The sequence below is a fragment of the Aedes aegypti genome, chromosome 2 (genome assembly GCF_002204515.2).
Source record: "Aedes aegypti strain LVP_AGWG chromosome 2, AaegL5.0 Primary Assembly, whole genome shotgun sequence".
NCBI classification, from domain to species: Eukaryota; Metazoa; Arthropoda; class Insecta; order Diptera; family Culicidae; genus Aedes; species Aedes aegypti.
In genome coordinates this window covers 159,620,369-159,644,868 of record NC_035108.1, presented here as the reverse complement: position 1 = coordinate 159,644,868, position 24,500 = coordinate 159,620,369, and the positions used below count along the sequence as shown (strand labels likewise).

At 37.2% G+C, this 24,500-nt stretch overlaps 2 protein-coding genes and 2 long non-coding RNA genes across 5 annotated transcripts in view; 1 reads left to right on the top strand and 3 right to left on the bottom strand.

Annotated features, from left to right (window-relative positions):
• Window positions 1-1,822: 1,822 nt before the first annotated feature.
• On the bottom strand, window positions 1,823-3,014 carry LOC5579153 (transmembrane emp24 domain-containing protein 5). Its single transcript, XM_001664198.2, has 3 exons — window positions 2,861-3,014; window positions 2,336-2,788; window positions 1,823-2,266 (listed from the first exon to the last, which is right to left on the bottom strand). The coding sequence occupies exons 1-3, from the start codon at window positions 2,870-2,872 to the stop codon at window positions 2,045-2,047; spliced, it is 687 nt and encodes a 228-aa protein (XP_001664248.2). The 5' UTR covers window positions 2,873-3,014; the 3' UTR covers window positions 1,823-2,044.
• Window positions 3,015-4,303: 1,289 nt separating this feature from the next.
• LOC110675375 lies at window positions 4,304-4,863 on the bottom strand. Its single transcript, XR_002499428.1, has 2 exons — window positions 4,581-4,863; window positions 4,304-4,515 (listed from the first exon to the last, which is right to left on the bottom strand). It is a non-coding gene; the product is annotated as an uncharacterized LOC110675375 (long non-coding RNA).
• A 2,831-nt stretch (window positions 4,864-7,694) lies between these two features.
• LOC110676162 lies at window positions 7,695-8,282 on the bottom strand. Its single transcript, XR_002500122.1, has 2 exons — window positions 7,972-8,282; window positions 7,695-7,906 (listed from the first exon to the last, which is right to left on the bottom strand). It is a non-coding gene; the product is annotated as an uncharacterized LOC110676162 (long non-coding RNA).
• Window positions 8,283-8,370: 88 nt separating this feature from the next.
• The window catches only part of LOC5573302 (1-acyl-sn-glycerol-3-phosphate acyltransferase delta), a 39,614-nt gene continuing 23,484 nt past the window's right edge, over window positions 8,371-24,500 (top strand). The window contains exon 1 of one of the 2 annotated variants that reach the window (XM_021842953.1): window positions 8,371-8,638. The gene's annotated coding sequence lies outside the window, so the exon portion shown is untranslated. Of the gene's footprint in view, window positions 8,639-17,010; window positions 17,154-24,500 lie in introns of those variants that run through there. The other variant, XM_021842954.1, reaches the window with a different exon arrangement.

The window sequence follows — 24,500 nt, the reverse complement described above, 5'->3', positions numbered from 1 at the left end:
CAAGAAAAAAAAAATATTAACGAAAAAAAAATAACGAGAAAAAAAAAGTAAATAACGAAAAAAATATTTACACAATAAATATTTTGTAATAATTAAAAAAAAGGGGGAAAAAAATATATATATATATTTCAAAAAAAAAAAAAATAAGGCGGAAAAAAAACTAATTAATTGAGCAATAAAACACTCCGAGACCACTGTGTCACACGGTGTGTGAATATTACTCCAACAAAATGTCTTGAAAAAATATCAAAAATATGCCAATTAATTGAGCGAAAGAGCACTTCGAGACCACTGTGAGAATATCAATCTAACAACGGGGATTAACAGCGACCAAATAATGCGGATGGTATGGAACTGGAGAGGAACAATACCTACAATCTCCTTTCTGCTGCTCTAGCTGCGAGGACAGATGTACCGGCGTGGTGCGATCGTCTATTTCTGCAGCTTGTTTTGATGCGATGAAACGATGACGCCGATCGCCTTTGTTTTGCCACGTGGTGCGAATTAGATGGTGCCTCTTGTGGTATTATCGCCACCGATGAATGCTGGTGGTGATGCGGTTAAAGATGTTCAGTCTACCAAACTGGGCTCGGCCAATGGTAGCTGCTCCTTGTGCGGGTGCACTATCGGCAATATGCTTTCCGATCGTAGCCAGGAAAAAACCCATATACTTGGGAAAAACACTGGTGAATTTCGGTTTCGGTATATCACTGCGCGATAGTCGACTGACTCGGGCGAGCACTCAACAAGGAATGTGGCAAAAGTAGTTGTTGGGTAGCGAAAGTTGAAAATCTTACTTTCGTCGTTTTGTTAATCCGGAAAGTAAACGTTCTAAAAGAGAAAAATCGAGTTGGTTTAGAGCAAAATGTGTAGAATTTCGTCTGCGAAACACGTAGAATCGATAAAGTAAGTTTGTAAACTTTTTGACTTGAGTCTCTTTGAATAAGTTCTCGAGAATTATTATCGTGGAAGAAATGGTTTCGTGGAAGAAATTCGAAAAAATCCGTATAAAAATGGCTAAACGAATAACTGGAGAAATCGGCTTAGAAAATCGTGGAGGAATTCTTGTAGGGTTACCTGGACCTTTGGGGATGATCTTTGAATCCAGAAAAAATATGTGGAGAAATCATTCGAAGAATTCCTGAAGCTTTTGCTAGATGAAGCTGAGAAGAAGTTCTGGAAGAAACTGTGGAAGTGTCGTGTAAGAGTAGGGTTTCTCTGTCTGTAGCCTGTAAAATTTTGCACCAGGAAAAGCTACTTTGATTAAAAGTTAGACAATTCCGATACTTGTATTGAAAAATACCCTTTTTTCATGAAATTGAAATAGTGACCAATTATCCAGAAAGAGATCTACTAACAGCCTTCTTCTTCTTCTTTTCTGGCGTTACGTCCCCACTGGGACAGAGCCTGCTTCTCAGCTTAGTGTTCTTATGAGCACTTCCACAGTTATTAACTGAGAGCTTACTATGCCAATGACCATTTTTGCATGCGTATATCGTGTGGCAGGTACGAAGATACTCTATGCCCTGGGAAGTCGAGAAAATTTCCAACCCGAAAAGATCCTCGACCGGTGGGATTCGAACCCACGACCCTCAGCTTGGTCTTGCTGAATAACTGCGCGTTTACCGCTACGGCTATCTGGGCCCCTAACAGCCTTGCAATGTATGAATATTTCCTGATCCTTATTTGATCTCTTTTCGATTCCTGTTCAGTCTCTTTCGGGTCCTTTTCACACATGAGGTCTCCAAAGTTCCTATTTACGTTCCCGTAACCAGCCCTCAATCTCAAGGATTTCTCTATACATCCAATCAAAAAGAGTCCCTTAAAACGGATGAGATTTATTTTGCGATTCAATCACTCTATATGTTGCTTTGGTATTCATAAGACTGCTCTTGCAATTCAGAGCGCGTATTAAGATCTAATTCTACTAGATGATTCAGTGATGAAACGGTAAATAGGAAGAGAAAAAATGACTGGCGTGACTTGGAGAGATAGTTCTCCAGATCCAAGAGAGAGAAGTTGGCCAAACAAATCGAGGTTTTCCCTACATCTTGGTCCAAATTTTGTGAGCTTTGGACTCGGTATCAAACAGACTCTTGACCATTACGACTTGGCAAAAGCCGACGCACAGCATAATGATGATTTGGAAAAAAGACCAAGCATTTACCTTGAAATAGTTCTCTTCGGCTACGTTTCGATCACGGGCTTCGTGTGACCGCAGGACGTCTTGGAACTGTCTGACTTTGGTTAGATTATTCCTCACACGCTAGCAGGAAGCAAATAAGTACAATGTTAATTGAAAGAGTCCGTCATGAGTCTTATTCTAAAAACCTACCTTAATGATATCCTGAACGTCCTGGACCTTCATATCATAAAACTCCTCCGGGCTAAGGCCTTCCAGAATATCAAAGTTGTTCCAACCGCCATCGTCATCCTCCCCTTCGATGATTATCTCAAAGAACACGGTTTTACTATTAACCCGGCTGAATTCGTTGCTGAAGCAAAAAGTTAGCTCGGTATCGTGGGGCAGTTTGTACCGGTGGATGTTATCGGATTTCTTGTAATCGGCAAAGATGAGCCTTCCGGACGAATCCGCCAGCTCGAAGTTTATGTCCAGATCCCCATGCGAACCGTCGATCACCTGATACTCGAGATCAACCGTTTGACCGGCTTGTGCGTTCTCGTAAAAGCAGTCTCTTCCTCCCGGGGTGATTACAATAGTAAACTCCTTCTGCAGAGCAGTGATCCCTTGCAGGAAGACCGCAAACAGTAGCGCCAATAGATGTATCTAGAATCAACAATTAAAAATGTGAACAACAAGGCCAGCAGGATGTAATAGCTAATAAGTGCTCGTATTTACCGAAAAATCCATTATTTATTGCGAATATTATGGCACTAAATACTTTTTCCTGTTTCGTTGGCTGGATTCGGACGATTGTTATGGAGAATGATGTGATGTCAATAAAAAAGCCGACTGCGGAGGCAGAAAAACTGGAAACCCTATCAATCGCTGACGTTTTTTTTTTTTTTGACGAGGGGCGAGTCATTTTTTTTTCTGAATTACCAACTGCGTCGAATCGGTCTGGTTAATAGAATTATTAGTACACGCAAAAAAATTGTGCAGTAAAAACTACCATTTTAGGGGGTTAACTTAAGCGCTCGCACCGGCAATTTTCAGCAGACCAGAAATGCGCTTGATTTTACCATGTCTGTTGTCGAAATCAGATTGTTGTAAATTATTTCTGTCAAGTGTACCAGTAATGTGGTGGGATGTACCGTAAACATAGTAAATTGGTCTGAAATTCCATGGTAGTTTCAAGAATGGGCGTAGTCAGCTACAATAGTATTTTTTACCACAGATTTTTTTCCCGTGTAGTAGAACGCTAATAGCGTAGTTGTCACAAAACTGATTTCAATTTTTATTACCTTAAATTATGTTTTTTATTGTTTGTTCTATACCATGATGTTGTTTTGGTTCTTAAAATTAATCTGACACTTTGAAGCCCGGTACTCACGCTGTCAGTTCGTGGCAAACTAGATGTTGGTAACACGAACAGCAGCGACATTAGCATTCTTAGGTTAATGCTTCTACTGTCTGGTTAAAGCCCCAAACCCAATGTGAACGGCAGCACGGTACAACGGCAAAACGGCAAGCCCATCTTGATCTATATTCTTCTTGTCAAGTCTATGTTGAGTCTGATTTTGTCGACATTGATCAAAACATTGACATGCCATTCAAATCGGTGTTGCCGTTTTGCCGTAATGCCGTTACATTGTGTTTGACACTTTGAGCCTGGTATCCACATCCTAAGTAGAGCAGTCAAGTACAATTTGTTGCTTATTACCAAAGTAATTTTGACAGTCGATCCAGTATGAGCGATTTGTCACTATTTTCCTTGCGGAAGAATTGGCTTGTTTAGGGGTATCCTGTTTTTTTTTTACATATTCTGATTCTACGTTAAAAACTGAGCCAGAATCCAAACTTTCATAATTTTCTGTGCCTTGGAACTATTTTAAAAACACGTTTGAATACAGTACACGCTAACTCGGAAGTACCCATTAATGGGTACTTTCGTACCCATTTTCGACTAAAGTGGCTTAACTCATTAAATGGGTATGGGCGACTTACTCATTAAAGAGTATTAGACATGAACTTCAAAAGATGGGTATTTTTAACTCTTGATTGGTTTTGGAATAATGGGTAAAATAACCTCATTTTTGTGTCGATATCGCTCTGGATTCGGTTGACTAACCTCGAAATTTTGAAAAAAAAATACATGAACAAGAATAAAACAAATTTATGTTCGCACATTATCGTCACAATCATATATTTTTTCAATTATAAAATGCCGATCGTTGACCTCCAACAGGTTATCTAAATTAACCACTGGGGATCACCCACTGGACCACTGATGCCTCTTCATACGGAACACTTTCCGTATAATCTCCCTCGGTACTCCATCCCAGCATATTGGAAATCTCTGGAAAATATTGTGCCACATCTGTATCCAAATTCTGTTGAATAAAAATGTTGAAATCAGTGATCAACCCAAACAAAAACTGCGTCAGAAAGTACTTACCTTAATAGATGTTTTTAAAAAATGAGCTTTGAATGCACTCCAAGTGTATAATTCCCGCATCAAAAAAGGTTTTCATTTCACTAAAAGCAAACAGAGCCGCAACAGCAACTGGAAAATGGCGGTGCTGCTCTTCAGAATACCACGCGTATTATTTACCCATTATTGTTAATCGATTAGAAGCTTCATCATGGGGATAAAGTACCCTTTTTATGACATTTGAAAAATACTCTTTTTCTGACAACTCAGTACTGTTCATAAAAATGGGTATTTGGAACCCATTTAATGGGTACTTTCAAGTTAGCGTGTATGGAAGTTTGAATCACCCCTCGGCAAATTTTACTTCGGGGCGAGCTGTCATTATGCAAATTGAAATGTCATTGACTCGGTGGAATGAAATCTGATTTAATCATTTACTATATCAAAATTAATATATCAAAGCGCAATAAAATCGTGTTACACTTAGAAAAATGTGCTCTTTTGATCAAGCTACAAAAAACTGTGAATTTTTCATCGCTAAACAACCCAATTGAGCGGAACATTCTTCCGTACGGAAAAATTAAAGCTCCATTTGATTTGCACGGCAGGCGTTATAAAACGTTACAAAAATTCACTCTACTTGTCAACTGGATACAGCTCAAGTAATTTGGACAGCTGAAGTATTTCTTAGCCATTATAGTAAATTTTAACGAAAGATTAGACTTAAATGACGAAATTGAGAAGCTGCTAATAATGTACTGATGGATTTTCAAATACCATTTACCTTTCATTCTTGATTTTAGTCACTGCCAGCTGGTTTTGGCGTGATAACACGATCAGCTGGAGCATGACAACAATGACGATGGCTGTAAACATCGGAGGACCAGCTGGTTTGTTGTGTAAACAAGACCAGCTGGTGAGTCGAGAACAAAGAGAAAATGGTAAACACTGAGCCGGCCGGAGCAAACTGTCATGAACATCAGGATCGAAAAGGGGCAGCGAAATCGAAGGCGAAATCTGAGAAAGACGAAATTCAGATCACTCAAGTCTAAGTGGTGAAAAAATCGCAATACTTGTCCTATATCCTTTTGCACAGTACTTACGAAGTGGATACTACACGGGAAAAAATTCTGTAGTAAAATTAACTATTTTAGCTGACTACGCCCATTCTTAAAACTACCATGGAAATTCAGACCAATTTACTATGTTTACGGTACACCCCACCGCATTACTGGTACATTTGAGAGAAATAATTTACAACAATCTGATTCCAACTACAGACATGGTAAAATCTAGCACATTTCTGGTCTGCTGAAAATCGCCGGTGCGAGCGCTTAAGTTAACCCCCTAAAATGGTAATTTTTACCGCACAATTTTTTGCGTGTACCCATCTGAGACGAGACTCGCGAAGACGGTCTTCTTTTTCTGTGATTGCTGAGTTTTTTCTTATTCCACTTTGTGTTCATACCAATTATGCGCAAGCCGTTCAAACTCTCACATGAACCTCTCACCAAAAAATGATTGAGTTTGCATCACATCGAATCATAAATAGCCGTTTGAGTGAAATTTCATGCCAGCAAACGTAGCAGACATTAGCAATAATTAATCTTCTGCTTAGATTTATCAGCATCTTTAGAAAAAACTGCTCCGTTGACTGAGATTTTTGATAACAATTTACTTTGAACACAATACTTTTCACTTTTTCAGCCATAAAAACGGTGGGCTGCATTTGACGTTTCGTGAGAGGGGATTCTGGGCTGTATATGACGTTGATATTTTTCCTCTTCGCGAGTCTCTCAGCTACCCATTAAAGGCCCAAACGCAATGATAGCGGAACGGCAACGGAATGCGGAACCGGTTCGCCAGCATGAATCACAACATCTCGACTAAGCTGACAACGAATGAAATTCGACCAACACTGAGCCGACAAGCTGATTATAGTTCATGCTGGCGAACCGGTTCCGCATTCCGTTGCCGTTCCGCTATCATTGCGTTTGGGCCTTAAGGCCCAAACGCAATGATAGCGGAACGGCAGCGGAAAGCGGAACCGGTTCGCCAGCATGAACTACAACAAGCTTAGCGACTCAGTGTTGGTTCGATTTCATTCGTTGTCAGCTCAGTCGAGATGGTGTGTTTCATGCTGGCGAACCGGTTCCGCATTCCGTTGCCGTTCCGCTATCATTGCGTTTGGGCCTTTAAGGCCCAAACGCAATGATAGCGGAACGGCAACGGAATGCGGAACCGGTTCGCCAGCATGAATCACAACATCTCGACTGAGCTGACAACGAATGAAATTAGATCAACACTGAGTCGACAAGCTGATTATAGTTCATGCTGGCGAACCGGTTCCGCATTCCGTTGCCGTTCCGCTATCATTGCGTTCGAGCCTTTAAGCCCCAAACGCAATGATAGCGGAACGGCAACGGAAAGCGGAACCGGTTCGCCAGCATGAACTATATCATGCTTGTTGATTGAGTGTTGGTTCACTTTCATCTGTAGACAGCTCAGTCGAGATGGTGTGATTCATGCTGGCGAACCGGTTCCGCTTTCCGTTGCCGTTCCGCTATCATTGCGTTTGGGCCTTTAAGGCCCAAACGCAATGATAGCGGAACGGCAACGGAATGCGGAACCGGTTCGCCAGCATGTATCACAACATCTCGACTGAGCTGACAACGAATGAAATTGGATCAACACTGATTCGACAAGCTGATTATAGTTCATGCTGGCGAACCGGTTCCGCATTCCGTTGCCGTTCCGCTATCATTGCGTTTGGGCCTTTACGCTTGATTTGTTTGCCAACGCATTACATAAAAATAAACCTTCGCTAAAATTGGCAAGCCCCTCGTTCTGCTCGCGAGTCGCGCGGAATCTACACGCTAACTCGGAAGTACCCATTAATGGGTACTTTCGTACCCATTTTCGACTAAAGTGGCTTAACTCATTAAATGGGTATGGGCGACTTACTCATTAAAGAGTATTAGACATGAACTTCAAAAGATGGGTATTTTTAACTCTTGATTGGTTTTGGAATAATGGGTAAAATAACCTCATTTTTGTGTCGATATCGCTCTGGATTCGGTTGACTAACCTCGAAATTTTGAAAAAAAAATACATGAACAAGAATAAAACAAATTTATGTTCGCACATTATCGTCACAATCATATATTTTTTCAATTATAAAATGCCGATCGTTGACCTCCAACAGGTTATCTAAATTAACCACTGGGGATCACCCACTGGACCACTGATGCCTCTTCATACGGAACACTTTCCGTATAATCTCCCTCGGTACTCCATCCCAGCATATTGGAAATCTCTGGAAAATATTGTGCCACATCTGTATCCAAATTCTGTTGAATAAAAATGTTGAAATCAGTGATCAACCCAAACAAAAACTGCGTCAGAAAGTACTTACCTTAATAGATGTTTTTAAAAAATGAGCTTTGAATGCACTCCAAGTGTATAATTCCCGCATCAAAAAAGGTTTTCATTTCACTAAAAGCAAACAGAGCCGCAACAGCAACTGGAAAATGGCGGTGCTGCTCTTCAGAATACCACGCGTATTATTTACCCATTATTGTTAATCGATTAGAAGCTTCATCATGGGGATAAAGTACCCTTTTTATGACATTTGAAAAATACTCTTTTTCTGACAACTCAGTACTGTTCATAAAAATGGGTATTTGGAACCCATTTAATGGGTACTTTCAAGTTAGCGTGTACGAACTGTCAGCCGAAAAGAAACGACACAAAATCACACCACCACCCATCTTTCTTCCATCTGCGGATTCAGATTTCAGAACCGATTTCCTTCTTGTGCAACACTTGCATCGCGTCGCGAATCTTTTATGATCATTTTTAATATCAGATGTGATTCGAATCCTATAGTTATTTGCGTAGGTAGGTGTATAGTGAGCCTCAGCTTCTGATTCGCGTTCGTAGAAATTGCTAGCTGCAAAAGTGCACACGTTCAAACAGTGAAAGAAAAACGCAATTTTCCAACTTCGTGCATCGATTTCACCGAGGCGAAATCTTCCGCAAGCTTCCGGATTTGTGGATTCGCAACTGTTTATGCTGATGAGGTGAATATTCTAAAATGTTTTAATATTTTTGTAAATATGTTTTAATTCTTGAGAGAATTAACGAATGTCAGCAAGAAAATGACAACATTTTCCAAATATGTATTCCAATAGTGATCATATATACCGACTTAACCATTGAATAAAGTGTAATATTGATAATTGAAATTTCAATAATAAGAATGGAAATTTCATTTTGTTTTACTTTAGTGGAAAACAATTTAAAATATTATTGAACCAAGCATTGAACGTGAACGGAAAGTATACTCCAGATCAGAAGTATAATAGTTTCATAGTGCATTTCTAGAAAAATCATTTATGTATAGACGCATAAAAATAGCATATAGAGCAATGCAAACATTTACTAGGGTAGGAGTATCTAATAGTTGAATAAGGATTTAGCATTACTATTAAAAAAAAACTTGTGATCACATTTACCAATCGTCATTATTTTTCCTTTATTCATTACTCATAGCTAACTACAGTCGACTCTCCATAACTCGATATTCAAGGGACCATCGACTTATAGAATTATCGAGTTATAGAATATACAGACAAAAAAAAATCCCAAAATTAAATGAACGAATTTCTGTATTTCCAATACCTGTATGATCACTTCCGTAAGAAACCAATAATAATTTGGTGGTAGTGTTTTAAAAACTATTATTTGAAAACTTTTTTAGCAATGCTAAAAAAAAGTAGGGTGCCGGTACCAATGGTTGTAATGTACCAGTAGATTGGACTATGGAATAAAACGTACATTTTTCGATAAAAACGACATGTGCTATTTTTGGTGGATAGATCTCCTCTAGTTTAGTCGATTTGCCAAATTTCAGCTTTTTATTTTATCAAAAAGTCATATAAATAATTAAGTTTACGCAAAAAAATCGCTCCCTTGCACCAGTAGTAGCCGTCGTGTTCCAATAGTGGATCAACGGATGGAAGCAGTTTTAAAAATGGATGTATAAAAATGGAGAAAAGTCCCAGAGATGATCTTTATGCTTCATTCGAAAGATATTAGTTGCTGTTCCGAGGGAAAAATGTTAATCCTATGTAAAAAATTACCATTTTGTTTAAAATTCCTTGTATCATTCCCGAACGTCTACTACTGGAGCACTAGCCCAACTACTGGAACACGTGTACCAATAGTGGCTCAAGCGATTTTATGTTGAAAAATTAGTTTTATCACTCTTTTTATATTTTTCCCATATAGTAGAGTTTGAAATCTTTCTGCTGACGCCAAAAGATGTCTGTTAAGGCTTTTCGTTATTTTGTTATGATTTTTAATAGCTTAGGTAGTCCACTAATGGCACCGGCACCCTACTTCCACTAACATTTATTTTTATTTTCATGTTTTTCATTTTTTATTACAACTTGCAAGTATTTATTCAACTCCAAACAAGAATTAGACAAAGTTTCCTCAAATAAGAATTAACTTAAAGTAGACATCGAGTTATGGAGAGACATTTTCTTCTCACGTGACATCGACTAGTAGAGATATCGAGTTATAGAAATATCGACTGATGAAGAGCACGATGTAAGGGAATTTGAAGGGACCGAAAAATCCATCGAGTTATAGAGTAGGTATATCGGGTTATAGAATATCGAGTTGTGGAGTGTGGACTGTACTTTTCTGCAGTTTGCTGTTTCATCCTTTCACCAGACAAAGGCGAGAAATGCCCAACTACTATATAGCGCTGGGAACAGGTTTCTTTTTAGATACTTGTTCTCTATTTTGATGCAATTTTCTAAAAACTCTAAGAGTCTCTCTTACGCGATTTTTTTTCCAGGAATTATTTTAGTGATTTCTTCAGAAATTTCTTCTGGAATACCTCCTCAAGCTCCTCCAGGCATTCCTTCAGAAATTTCTCTATCGGTTTCACATACACTCTTCTAGGAATTCTTCCATAATTTTTTTCAGAGATTATTTAAATAGAAATTAAGGAATTTATCCAGCATTACTACAAAAACTTTTCCAGATACCACACCAGGATTTTCTCCTACGATTTTCCTACCAATTTGTCTACCAATTTCTCCAGTAATTACTCTAGAAGATCTTTCATAGATTTCTATATTCTTACAAGAAAAAAAAAACAAGAATTTATTATTGATGTTTTTCTAGAATTTCTTTCAGAAAATTTTACAAGATATCATCAAAAAAAATTGATTTTCTATTATTTTTTTAACTATTTTGACAATTTATCTAGAAAATCCACAGTGACTTCCTCAGAAATTGAGGAGTTCTTTCAAAGATCCTGTCAAAAGTTCTCCAGAAATAGTAAAAACACAAGCTTCAACAGAGATCACTATAGGATTTTTTTATAAATGCCTCTTAGGATTTAAGAGAATACATCCAAAGGGATTCAAAAAAAAAATCATTGTCGATTCCCAGAGGACATTCCTAGATAAATACTTTGAGTGCTACTTGGGAAGATTTTCTGGATAACTTTCAGAAAGAACCTTGTGAAGTCTCTCTGGACTAATTTCTGAACGCTTGAGTTGTAGTTCACGCAATTCTACAGCTTAAACATCATGCATGAATTGACTCTTTCGTTTGATTTTGGCTTGTATAATACTTAGAAATGTTTTACTTTTCTCATTGGTTAGCAATGTTTCAAAATATTTTATGGTTTTTTCTCTTACTATCAAGGCTTGAATTATCTCTAACTTGTCTGACTCGAAGTTTTGAATCAGAGTTTTAAAACTACTGGCAGAAGGATTTACATATTGGATTCAAAGTTTTCTTCAATTTCTGGATGATAAATCAATAAATCCAAATATTCTTGAAGACAATCATTTATTTTAAACAGCTTCTATTGTGTCATTAGTTAAATAAACAACTAAGAATTGAGCAAGTAAAGTGAGATACATACTTCAACATGTGTGGCTTTGTTCCCTCATTATCTCAAACTTATTGCTTGAAAGAATCTAATCTTAATTATTTTTTTAAATTGCAAACTACACTGAGGCAAATAAACCTCATAATTACTTGAGAAATAATTATGATTTGGCACCACAAAGATTATTGTTAATATTTGTAAGTTTTACTTATGGTTTTGGTGAAGAATTTCAATCAATGAATTTATCTAACCAATTGATTGCTTAAGTAAAATTTTCAAGCGTTAATAATGTTTGCCTTTTACTTCAGGCGTGCTAAAAATTACATGATTTGATAACATGTGGTCAGATATCGCGTAACTTGTACCGTAAAATGAGGTGAAGTTGATCACTTTTGAACGATTCTGTTCTGTAACGCCAAGTAGGATGCATGTATTATCATCGAAATGTTTTTAAAACCTGTACTGGTTGAATGTTTATCGAATTATACAAACGAAATTTTGACGAAATGTTATCGTGATAACAAAAACATTTTTTAGAAATCAAAAAGTGGAATTTTTGATTCCGGGGTGAAGTTGATCAATTACTGTGATAGGTTTCCTAAAATAAAGAGATATGCGATTAACTTAATTTGGGGTCACTGAATCTGAATTAATTATCAAAAATCTTACAACTTGTTGATATATCTGTCAATTATAGATTTAAAAGTCGTGAATTACAGAATACACCACAATAACCGCCTGAGGGTATACAATTTTCTTTGAAATTAGCAGCTCACATATAATACATAATACATATTTTTCTCGGAAAACGAATGTTTATCTACAATGCAAATTAAAAACTGGATTCACAGAACATATCTGGAATATATGAAACAGGTTTTTTTAAATGGTGTTTTCATATAGCCTTGACAATAATCGATTGTTTGGAGAAGAACCCTTCAACAGTTCATCAAACATTTTCTAAAAAATCGGTTTTTCCATGGTTTAATTGTCTTAAATGTCAATCCGACTTTAGGAACATCAAGAGGAGCCATCAGGTAATGCGACATCGAAGAAATTGTGCAAATTGGAATCGAATTATAGCTTTCTTGCCAGTTTTTACATGTTGGTACGTGAATGATCAACTTCTCCTCATTGATCAACTACACCCCGGATTACGGTACCCTACTTCTGAAGTGGAACAGTTCTTCTAGCGATTGCTATGAAAATTATTGCAAATTATAATACTCAAAGAATTCATAGATCTCACTTATGAATCTTTGGATCCCTATTCTATTCTAAGCGCTTGCACAGCCAATATTGAAAAGCATTCTGGAAATATTAGAATTTCTTCTGGTATTTTCTTGTCAACATCAATATTTGCAACACATCGGTAATGTAATACAAATACAGTTAAACCTCCATGAGTCGATGTTCCATTACTCGATATCGACTCATGGAACCATACAAACAATCATATTTCGTGGTTACTATGAAGGTCCCCTTAAACGGCTATCCACAGCATTGCTGTTCCATGACTCGATATTTACATGAGTCGATGGTCCCTTCAATATTGACTCATGGAGGGTTGACTGTATAAAAATGGGAAATGGTTTTCGTCATGATTTAATTTTGTACTTTAAAATACGTTGTTGGTGGAGCAACTATGTTGGTAGTAGTGTCCGCACTCATTTCTATTGGTATTCAAATATTCATTTACTATAAAAACCATGAAAAGTTGAAAAATGGCTAAATCATTATTTTGCCATTAAATTCGTTATTGGAGGTTTGCCTGTATTGTCCAAACCATTTCATATTCGCTCGAAAATTAAATATGAAGTTATTAAATTCAATATTACCCAATAATTTCAAGCCTTTTACACTAATGCACGGTAATAGGAACCATTCATATTGAAAAAGGTTCATTCACCGTGCATTTGTGTTTCGACTGAAATACAATAAATCATTCTAATTTGCATAAAATCTCATAGTTTATACGATGAAATACATATTACTAGAAATACATACAGCTAAATAAAAATTGTTGAAATCACGACAAATTTGATACTCTAACGTTAAAATGACAATTGTGAATTGTTGGCGTTTCTATTAAGAGTGTTGAAAAAATCCCGTTATTGAACAGAATTTACTTGATTTTAACTAAATTAACCAAGTTTTTCAAAATGCTTTGTTACATTTCATCAGTTTTATCTTAGTTTGCTGACACAAGAATAATTTGTGAAAATTGTATGAATATTCTGTAGGAATCTGTATATGTGCAAGGTGAATGGAGGCCACACGGTGACCGGAGACTGAACGGTAGGGGAAGTGGTGGCAAAATGAACAGGGGTGGTAAAATGGATATCGTGACTTTTACCGACAAAAATACAAATTTCAATGAATATTTATACTACACGGACGATTTAGAGCATAAATTGGAGTGTTTGGGTTGATGCGAAGGTCAATTACAGTGGAATTATAAAAAAACTAAGATTTTAGAAAACCTCGTTTGAAAATTAGATCTGACGTAACTTTTAGTTCGGAGATCTAGAGGATTTTCAGTGAGGTGAATATCGAAATGATATGATGTTAAATATAATACCTTCAAATTTCTTTTTGAATGGGTTACAATCATTAATTGATATATTTTCGGAAATGTTTGTTTTGCTCACGTTTTTTGCATGATGTTCATTTTACCACCCGCAACTGTTCATTTTACCCACGTAGTGCAGATGAAATGAACATTTGCATCCTTTTTTACTGGCGATAAAAATATGTGATAATCTAACTATTTTAGTCTAAATTTGTATCTCAGCTATAGATATCATCCTCATTTTCGATGTTACGCGAAAGAACTTTTCAAATTCCTCGTTTTTCTATCAGAAACAAAATTATATCCTTAAGGTGTTCATGTTACTACCCCTTCCCCTAGTTATGTTTCTAACTGAACAAATTTTGAATAGACGTTGTTATTTTAACTGATTTTGTTCTAAATGTGTTATATTTTCTTCGACTTACTCAATTTTTTACTATAAAAATGAAACAAAATTTGTTATTTGCAATTTTGAAGACGATCAGATTATTCACTTATGACAGACGACAGTTTTTAAATTTTATGAAGGATGAAACGGGGACAACCATACCCACCGTTTCATTTTAGGAAATAGGTAAAATTTCGTTGAGAACGTTAGTGTACACTTCATTGTTGTATGTTATCCTTTTCCTGGGATGAGACATAGGTATTTAGGCGCCATTACTCGCTGTCTGAAATGAAAATAAAACTATCCCGTTACGCCAGTGGCGCAACCAAGGGGGGGTTTTGGGGGTCAAAACCCCCCCCAGAGAAAAAAATCAATGACTTACCATACTGAATTCTACAAACACCGGAACTGTAGGTTGTATTAACAGTCATATTATTCTAAGTTGTGACAATCTCAATAATAAACCCCGAGAAGTTTTATGGAAACATAATTTTCTCACTATTTCTGATAAATATACAGCAGATTTTTGACGATATGCTTGTTGAACATACAAGTAGATATCTTGGGATTCTTAACAGTTGAGTGATGTGACATCCGAAGCTTCAACAATCTTTAAGTTAACGTGAATTGTTGAAGAAGCAAATCCTTGTCCTAGAAAAGCTCGAAGGGGATGACTGTTCCATTTCTAAGCTGAAAAATCACAAATCGACACTGTTTCTTCATAAGTGCTTAACTGACATGAGCGATTTTTCTTCATTGAACTTCTATTTCGCTAAAAACTTCGCCAAATAATAAAAAAGAAATCTGTAATGTTTTTTGTTCATGAAGCACTTTATTATTTAGGTTTAGTAATTATTTATTCTATAGCACAAAAACATGTTACGAGAAGTGAATCAGTTTTCCATCTAATGCAAAAAAAGCAGCGATGAAGGGAAATCGATAAATACAGATAAACGCTTATGAAAAATCAATGTTGAAATATTCGTTGCAAGCTGGAAATAGTTCAATATCTGCAATGTCAATTGGATTTCGACCAGTTGCTAATAATAGGTAATCGCAACGTTCCCTACTGCAAGATAATTCTCGTCGTTGAAAAACTTATTTAAGGCACGAATCAGGTGGAGAGTGATTGAACACTATCTGTCTAATGTTTGTGCATCCAAATATAACTATAAGTGAAGAAACAATTTTGAATGAACTTTCGAACAAATCACAGAAGTTGGAGATTTGAACAGTTATCAGAATATTTGAGTTTCATATAAACTTTGTTAAATATTCATAGTTAAAAAGTAAAATCTATGCTAATTTTTGAAAATAATAAAATATCCTGCGGAATACGAAGCTTCCATCATCCACCACAGGCGTATTTTGGAAAATTGCAAAAGTTGTTTCGTTTTTTTGTAAATGTTAGTCTAGAAACATATTTGAATTTGTCTACATTGATTCTCATTTATTAATTCAAAACCCCCCCTACAGCCGAATCCTGGTTGCGCTACTGCGTTACGCAATATATTGTATGGAAATACAGGGACTAGGGTTAGCATTGAAACATAGGCCAAAAAAACAGAATAATAGAGATCTCACTTATGAATCTTATGTTCCGAAACAGCGAAACTGTTAAGCGTTCAATGAAAGCATAATTTCACTGGTTTCGTAAGTCGTAATTTATGAAAAACTCAAGTATTTTTGCCTATTTGTAGGTATTCGGATCAAAATCAAAACACTGATCAAATTTGCTAATAGGACGGTTTGTATCCTTGGCACATTTGATTCACTTCGACAAGGGTTTGTTTTAGGAGCTACCAAGCCCATCTTTTTTCGATTCCCGGTCGATCCAGGATCTTTTCGGGATGGAAATTTCCTTGACTTCCCAGGGCATAGAGTATCTTCGTACCTGCCACACGATAAACGAATGCGAAAATGGCAAGTTTGGCAAGGAAAGCTCTCAATTAAATAACAGTGAGGACGTAATGCCAGGAAGAAGAAGAAGAAGAATGTGAAGATACCTGAATAATTGTCTGATAAAATTCCTGAAATAAAAATCATGAAATACTGCATATAGTAATATACTTGCGCGATTAAGCTAAAAAAAATGTCATGCAAAGTTTCTTTAAAAAAAATCTTTTAAAAATTCTTATCTTCTGGTTCTTGTATGGTTCCTTTTTAATGTTCAAGAACCTGTTATTTTTATCATCGTTAGTATCGAAACTTTAAAAGCAATTTTTCAGCTCAGCTCAAAACTAAGAATTTTTCGATATGTGTTCACTGTGTTTCGGTTGGAGAATAGAGTACAGTGAACATATTTTCATGTAAGGTTTTTAAAGCCTACTTCATGACAAGACAAAGTTTTCCGGGACTACTAGTAGGTCATATAGAAATAGATGATTTGAAAGGTGTATTTTGTATAAAAAAACCCCTTTCATATAATCTCATATAGTAATATTGCCAGCATTGATAATAGTGGAAACACATTGACATGTACCCTAACGACCAGACATAGATAATCAAAAGTTCTCGCATTTGCACCCATACTTTCGCGAACTAAAACCTCTCAACCATTGAGTCAAAGTCGCGCAAAAGTCCGCCAACAGTCGCGGACAAATCGGGCAAGTGTTCGGAACGGTTTTCTGTTTGCCGGCTCGTTTGGCGTGTTTGTATAAATTGTTACGTGGTTAGTGTACTCTTTCGAATCGACTCGGCTCGGCACTATACCTACATGTGAGTTTCTTTATCAGCGATGTGAAGAGCTGGGTGCACTACCAAGTTGAACTATGAACCGCTGGCAATTTTCACTAGTGGCGTTTGCTAATATGTACATATATAGAGTGAAACAGAATGCATCAGTGGCACTGTCCTGTCAGTGGTACATTACCTGTTGATTGAATAAAATTATTGAGTACAGCTTATGCAGCGTTGAAAATCATCGGTGTTTTGACTTTTGAGTTGGAGCACGAAGGAGTTAAAATTTTTGTACCAACTGTGATGCGATTGTAAATAGTGTTGTGTAACTAGGACTCATTAATGTAGTATTGGTACACTATATCCAAAATTTTAGCATATTAAAAGGATTACTTCTGTACGTTTGTTACAACGTTAACTGTAAAAACTGTGAACTGCTTTGTGCCTGATCTGATTTTTTAATTCCTTTGATAGTGTTATTTCAAACATTACATTCATTTATTATATCTAGGTGTTGAGAGTTGGGCAACTTTATCATCCTAATTGACCATTTTGTTAATAACATATTACTTTTCATTCGCCGTAGGTATTCAGATTTTTTACAGATGAATTGATTTCACCTACCTATAAGAGTGCTTTCAATCAACTTAACCATACTTAATCTAAATATATAACGCATTTGTCATGCCAATAGAACTCTGCAGTGATTTTTGTGTAAAATTATTTATTATTTTATTCGACATTCGTTCCAATGATTCAACATTGGATATTCTATGTGACTCATTAGCACTTCAGTCGTCGTGCTGTTGTATTTTGTACAACAATGGTGAAAAAACCTCGCTTTACGTTCACTAGAGCAGCGTGGTGGCTTTGACGGGTACAAACCGCGTGACGACTGGTAGGTCCAGCAAGGAAGCTTCAGAATCATTTTAAATATTTTATTCTTGATCTGATTTAATTTGAGTATCATATAGCAATCAAACATTTTCCATTCTACATATCTATAAACTGGGAATTTTCTTCGATAAATAATTTGACAATCCAAATTAAAGCTTCAACATTTTTCTAATAGAATTATTGACGTATAAATTTAAGTTTGAGATAAAAATAATTACCGCCACACAGAGAAAACGGAAAACTCATATTAGAGTATTTTTTTTACTTATTTTTGAGTTATTTTTCTCTCCCTATTTCATTCGCTCCTTCTATTGTTGTCAGAGAGCGAAGAGTAAAACAACCCAAAAACCGAACCTTAGTGCGTTACCTCTAATTTTAGTAAGTTGCATATTACTGGAAGTTGAGTTATTTGATCTGCCGGTTGAGTGAAAAGAACTTAGCCAGCAGGTATTTTTTCGCATGGCTTCAAATGAAAACAACTTCTACCCCATCAACTCAAAATTAGGTTAACGCACGATCCTCCCGAATTGAGTTGAGTACTTCATGAGTACTTCATTTTCTCCGTGCACATTGAACTTATTAGGTTCTATTTTGGTCTCATGACAACTGTGCAACATTTCGATCGGTAAAACTTTAATTTAACGTCAACCATTTAGAGTTTAAATGCAGGGTGTCCATCCATCCGAGTAGAACGGGAAATATCTGAACAATTGTAGAATACACCGGGAAAAGTATGTATTTCAAACATAAAAATACCGTTACGATTTAATTTTAAGTACTACGCTTGGAAATTTTTCTTCTAGAGATGTTGGTTTCGGCAATCTAGGTGATAATTAACCTGTTGCTTGAAAGCTTTTTGGAAAATCAGTGAAAAGGTAATACATTGAATGCTAAAAGGTTTTAGTGGATTCTATAAAACAGTGGTTTCCAGCCTTTTTAGAGCTGCTTTAAAGTATTACAAACAACCCGCGGACCCCAACAAATGAATGCTTTTGAAATTAATGTTCATGCAATCCTTTTATTCAATTATTTATCAGATATAAGTATAAGTACGTTCAAAATAACCACAGATGATATAAAGATTCTGTTATGATTCTTTGGAGTAGTTTGATAAGATTTTCACAAATAGTCTACCAAACATCTTTTGAAGTATGATTAAGTCTTTGTTCACTATATTGGGATGCACTCTGTATGTACGGAGATCGAGACGTGTAAGGAAATTAGGGAATATTAGATAGTTTTCATGCACCAGCATATTTCATTTTTACATTGAGGATAGTTGCAAAATCAGAGTTCAGTAGGTTTCAAGAAATCTTCAAAAATCTTCTGCCAAAGTAAATCAAAATTGCCGGGAATAGGTAATAAGATATTCACAGGAGTTCATTAGAAAATTGTCTCGAGTTTCACAAGATTGTCTGAAAAGTTCAACAAGATTAAGGTGACCAGACGTCCCGCGTTTCGCGGGACAACGCAATTTTCAACATGATATTACTGCGTCAAATCTAATTGTTTGACTAAACTGAGCAGTTAGATTATGATTTAGACCTAAAATGTTTGTAGAATACACATCCAATACGAATAATGTTTAATTGGGAACAAGATCCGACAGGGTGTCCCGCGTTTCGCGGGACATATATGGTCGCTTTAAACAAGATATACTCAAGGCACGGTGTCTTTGTGGAGCAACTTTATTACAAAAAAATAGGTAAGTCTGAAATTTCGAACTAAAAACAATTAGACTTTGCTCTTTCATTTGCGACCAAAATCAAAATAATCGATCGGGGGGTCCAGAACATTTTTTTTTATTTTGTGTGAAGTATTCATGGATATGTGTTTTTGTACCGACACACATTGCGTTGAACATAGATACGGGACAAACTGCAAGATCAAACCATTTGAACACCTTGGCTAGGAAGGTAAAGTTATTCTTGCTCAAAAGAGCTGTAATAAGCATATATGACATATGATATACGCATAATTGCAAAACTGTCTCGAACGTCATTTTAGTTATTGTCCACGAAAAACCTTGAAAATCGTACTTAAATTGGTCATAATGATGTAAGAAGTTATTAGGAAATATTTTTAATAAGTGAAGATGCATCGATATTAAACCTCAAATTTTCAAGAGCTTGTTTGTAGATTTGTATCTTGAGAACCTGACAACCTTTTGCGTTGAACATTTTATTGATTAGTCGCCACCAGCGAGTGACCAGAGAGTTATCGGTTATCTGCTTCTCTAGACTTGTGCTTTTGAAAATTCGAGGTTTGGCTTCTATGTATATTCACCCTTAAAACCATTGATAACCGAGTGTGTAGCTCTTTGTCATTAAGCAGATAAGCGGACCAAAATAAAAACTGTCACCGCTGGAAGACAAAGGAGGATCTTCTCTTCGTCGTAGCATTGTGAAATAAAGTGTAAATACATTCGTTTGCTCAGTAATAACAAGCTATGGCTTTTAGGACGAGATCATAAATTATGCGAGATTTCTCTTTTTATTCGTAGGGGATGGTACACAAATTATGTCACGCTAAATTTCAATTTTTTCGAACCCACCACCCCCCCCCTGTCACACTTGCTGTATGAGTCCTCCGATAATTTTGTAAGGCTTGTCACGCATGGCTTAACCACCTCCCCCCCCCTTGGAGCGTGACGTAATTTGTGCATGACCCCTAGATACAAAAATGACTTATCCGCCTTTCAAACAACACAATTTCAGTTATTCGAACTAACTAGTAGAGGGCTTCGCATGAGATAAACCAAGGCATGTAATATAATTGCCCCATGGTGCTGAAAAATACGCTTATATGGATGGTATTTGAGAAGTTTCAAATCTTATATTTTTATGTTATTTTCTTAATGGCACAGTGCTTATGAAAAGATCAGAAACTAACATCATGAGGCTAAAATGGGTTTGGGATTTTTGTACTTGTTTGCAGTACCATAACCCCGTAATAACCCCCCTACCGGCAGCTTCATTTTTTCAAATTATTCAAATCGCGATAACTTTTTTGTTTCTCAATATTTTTGAAAAAAATTTCCACAACTTCTCAAAAAACTCTCTTATTTTCAGAATCTGTATCGGTTTTGAGCATTGGTCATCTATATTCGGAGATATTCCAAAATTCCTTGGGGGACCGACGCATAGCCATAACTCTCGTAATTATCTCTGGCTACAGATTTTTTCTCATATTCGGTTATTCGCTTTTCAAAACTAAACTTTGATGAAAGTCTATTGTGAAGAAATTAAACAAATCGGTGTAACTGTTTTTGAGCAATGAGCTTTTATGTTTTTGGTACCACTCTAGCCGTAACGAGATCTTGAAAACTTCTTAAAACATCATATCGAAATTTTATATGGGAAGTGTCGGTCCCCCAAGGAACACCGAAATATTTTTAAAACCAGTTGACCAATGGTCAATACCGACATAGATTCCAAAAGTAGAAGAGTTTTTTGAGAAGTTGTGAAAACATGAAGGAAAAATATAGAGAAACAAAAAAGTTATCGCGATTCAAATATATTTTTGTGCTTAAAAAATGAAGCTGCCGGTAGAGGGGTTAAGCTAAATAATAGAAAACAAACTCATGAATATCTCTTCTGCTAACTGTCGAATTGAATTTCTCTCTTCAGCAAATTTCTTTTTTATGGTTTGAAGAATGAGCTTTTACAATGGTATAATAAGTTTGTACTTACATTACAGTACAAGCGTGTTTGGAACATACCTCAAAATTTCTTCATAGTAATTTCCGTATAAACCTACATTGTCTTTGGGCCACCTTAAATCACCACCTAGAAAGCTGCGAATTTCACAGAACACTATTTTTATAGTAAGGATAGTAAGGAACATATGTGAGATTGAATTCTCAAACATTTTTTAATTTTGAACCGCCCTAATGTACATAAACACATAGATAGGCAAATTCAAACATATGTGCAAGTCTCTCGAAATCAAACAAAAAAAAAATTACTCTGGACCCCCCGACCGATTATTTTGGTTTTAGCAGCAAATTAACGCGAGAAACCTAGACTTTATTGTGGAGAAGTTTCAGACTTACCTATTTTTTTGTAATAAACTTGTTCTACGAAACACACCGTGCAAGGACTTCATCAAATACTCAAGAAGAACCCGCAAAACAAGGTATCTATTGATGTTTTAAAAGACTTTCTAATTGGCTTCTCGGCTTAGTTTATCGTCCGTGGGATGAACTCATTAAACAAAATTCTCCAAAAACTGTATGCACGGTGCTCCCCTGACCGTTATTATCAGAAAAAAAAAATTTCCTCAAAGATGTGCCCACCAGTCTTTTTTCTATGTCTAAGCTGCATGTCTGGGCAAAATTTAAAAAAAATCGTAGTGCTCGTTTTGGAGTAACGCCATTTTGATTTTATTAGTCCACAAATTCGAAGGAAATCTGAAATATTTAAACGGGTTTTTATTGGCCGTGATTATCGAAAGGCATATATTAACAAAATTTGGTTCAAAGTTGGTTCGTTTAGTTATTTGTAACCTTTTTGTGGAGTTTTGAATGAGAAGACGTCTTTTTTTGGGTGTAACCATTAAAAACACTAATTTTGTATAAGGACTGTTTTGTTTATAAAGTGGACACCTTGTTTATGCTATGTCTTTTTTATTTATTGATAAAATCGCAATCGGTTTTCTGTGCATCGTTCAACTATTATTCTACAATGTTATAAAAATATAAAAACTTACAAAATGCTTTTGGTTGAAGAACTTAAAAGTCTAAACTAAACTAAAACTCCTAAGAAAAACCGATAGTCAAAGTTAAGCATAATTTTTTGCATGAAAAAAATCCTAATTTTAATAAACAAATTGTATGCTGGTATCCTTCACTATTCTACTAATGGTAGAGCTTCAAAAACATCAGTAATATTCCACCATTCTCTGACACTTACTTACTTACTTATTTGGCTTTACATCAATTATCTTGATAAAGCCTCGCCAACAATATTTCGCCAATGCCCTCGGTTCATGGCCGCTTCTCTCCATCCTCGACTGTGACCCACGCTCTCCAGGTCCTGGTGTACCTGGTCAATCCACCTAGCTCGCTGCGCCCCACGCCTTCTTGTTCCGACCGGATTCGTGGCGAACACCATCTTTACAGGGTTGTTGTCCGGCATTCTTGCAACATGTCCTGCCCAGCGTATCCTTCCAGCTCTAGCTACCTTCACGATACTGGGTTCGCCGTAGAGTTGAGCGAGCTCGTGGTTCATCCTTCGCCGCCACACGCCGTTCTCCTGCACGCCGCCGAAGATCGTCCTTAGCACTCGGCGTTCGAAAACCCCAAGAGCTTGCAAGTCCTCCTCGAGCATAGTCCACGCCTCATGCCCATAGAGGACTACCGGTCTTATGAGCGTTTTGTACATCGTGCATTTGGTGCGGGGGTGAATCTTTCTTGACCGCAGTTTCTTCTGGAGCCCATAGTAGGCACGACTTCCGCTGATGATGCGCCTTCGTATTTCCCGACTAACATTGTTGTCAGCCGTCAACAAGGATCCGAGGTAGACGAACTCGTCCACCACCTCGAAGGTATCCCCGTCTATCGTAACACTGCTTCCTAGGCGGGTCCTGTCGCGCTCAGTTCCGCCAACCAGCATGTACTTTGTTTTCGACGCATTCACCATTAGCCCGACTTTTGTTGCTTCGCGTTTCAGGCGGGTGAACAAATCTGCCACCGTTTCAAATTTTCTCCCAATAATATCCATGTCGTCCGCGAAGCAAACAAATTGTCCGGATCTCGTGAAAATCGTGCCTCGACTGTTAAGTCCGGCTCTCCGCATGACACCTTCAAGCGCAATATTGAACAACAGGCACGAAAGTCCGTCGCCCTGTCGCAGTCCCCGCCGAGACTCGAACGAACTGGAGTGTTCGCCCGAGATCTTCACGCAGTTTTGCACACCGTCCATCGTTGCTCTGATCAATCTTGTGAGCTTCCCGGGAAAGCTGTTCTCGTCCATGATTTTCCATAGCTCTATGCGGTCGATACTATCGTATGCCGCCTTGAAATCGATGAACAAATGGTGCGTAGGGACCTGGTACTCACGGCATTTCTGGAGGATTTGCCGCACGGAAAAGATCTGGTCCGTTGTCGAGCGGCCGTCGATGAAACCTGCTTGATAACTTCCCACGAACTCGTTTGCTATAGGTGATAGACGACGGAAGAGAATCTGGGATAGCACTTTATAGGCGGCGTTTAGGATGGTGATTGCACGATAATTTTCACACTCCAGTTTGTCGCCCTTTTTGTAGATAGGGCATATAACGCCTTGCTTCCACTCCTCCGGTAGCTGTTCCGTTTCCCAGATTCTGACTATCAGCCGATGCAGACAAGCGGCCAACCTGTCCGGGCCCATCTTGATGAGTTCGGCTCCGATACCATCCTTGCCAGCGGCTTTGTTGTTCTTGAGCTGTTGAATGGCATCCTTAACTTCCCCCATCGTGGGAGCTGGTTGATTTCCGCTGTCCGCTGTG

Coding starts and splice junctions, on each gene's coding strand:
- LOC5579153 (XM_001664198.2), bottom strand. Junction 2,267..2,335: donor ACGTTCAGGATATCATTAAG/GTAGGTTTTTAG, acceptor GCTTCCTGCTAG/CGTGTGAGGAATAATCTAAC.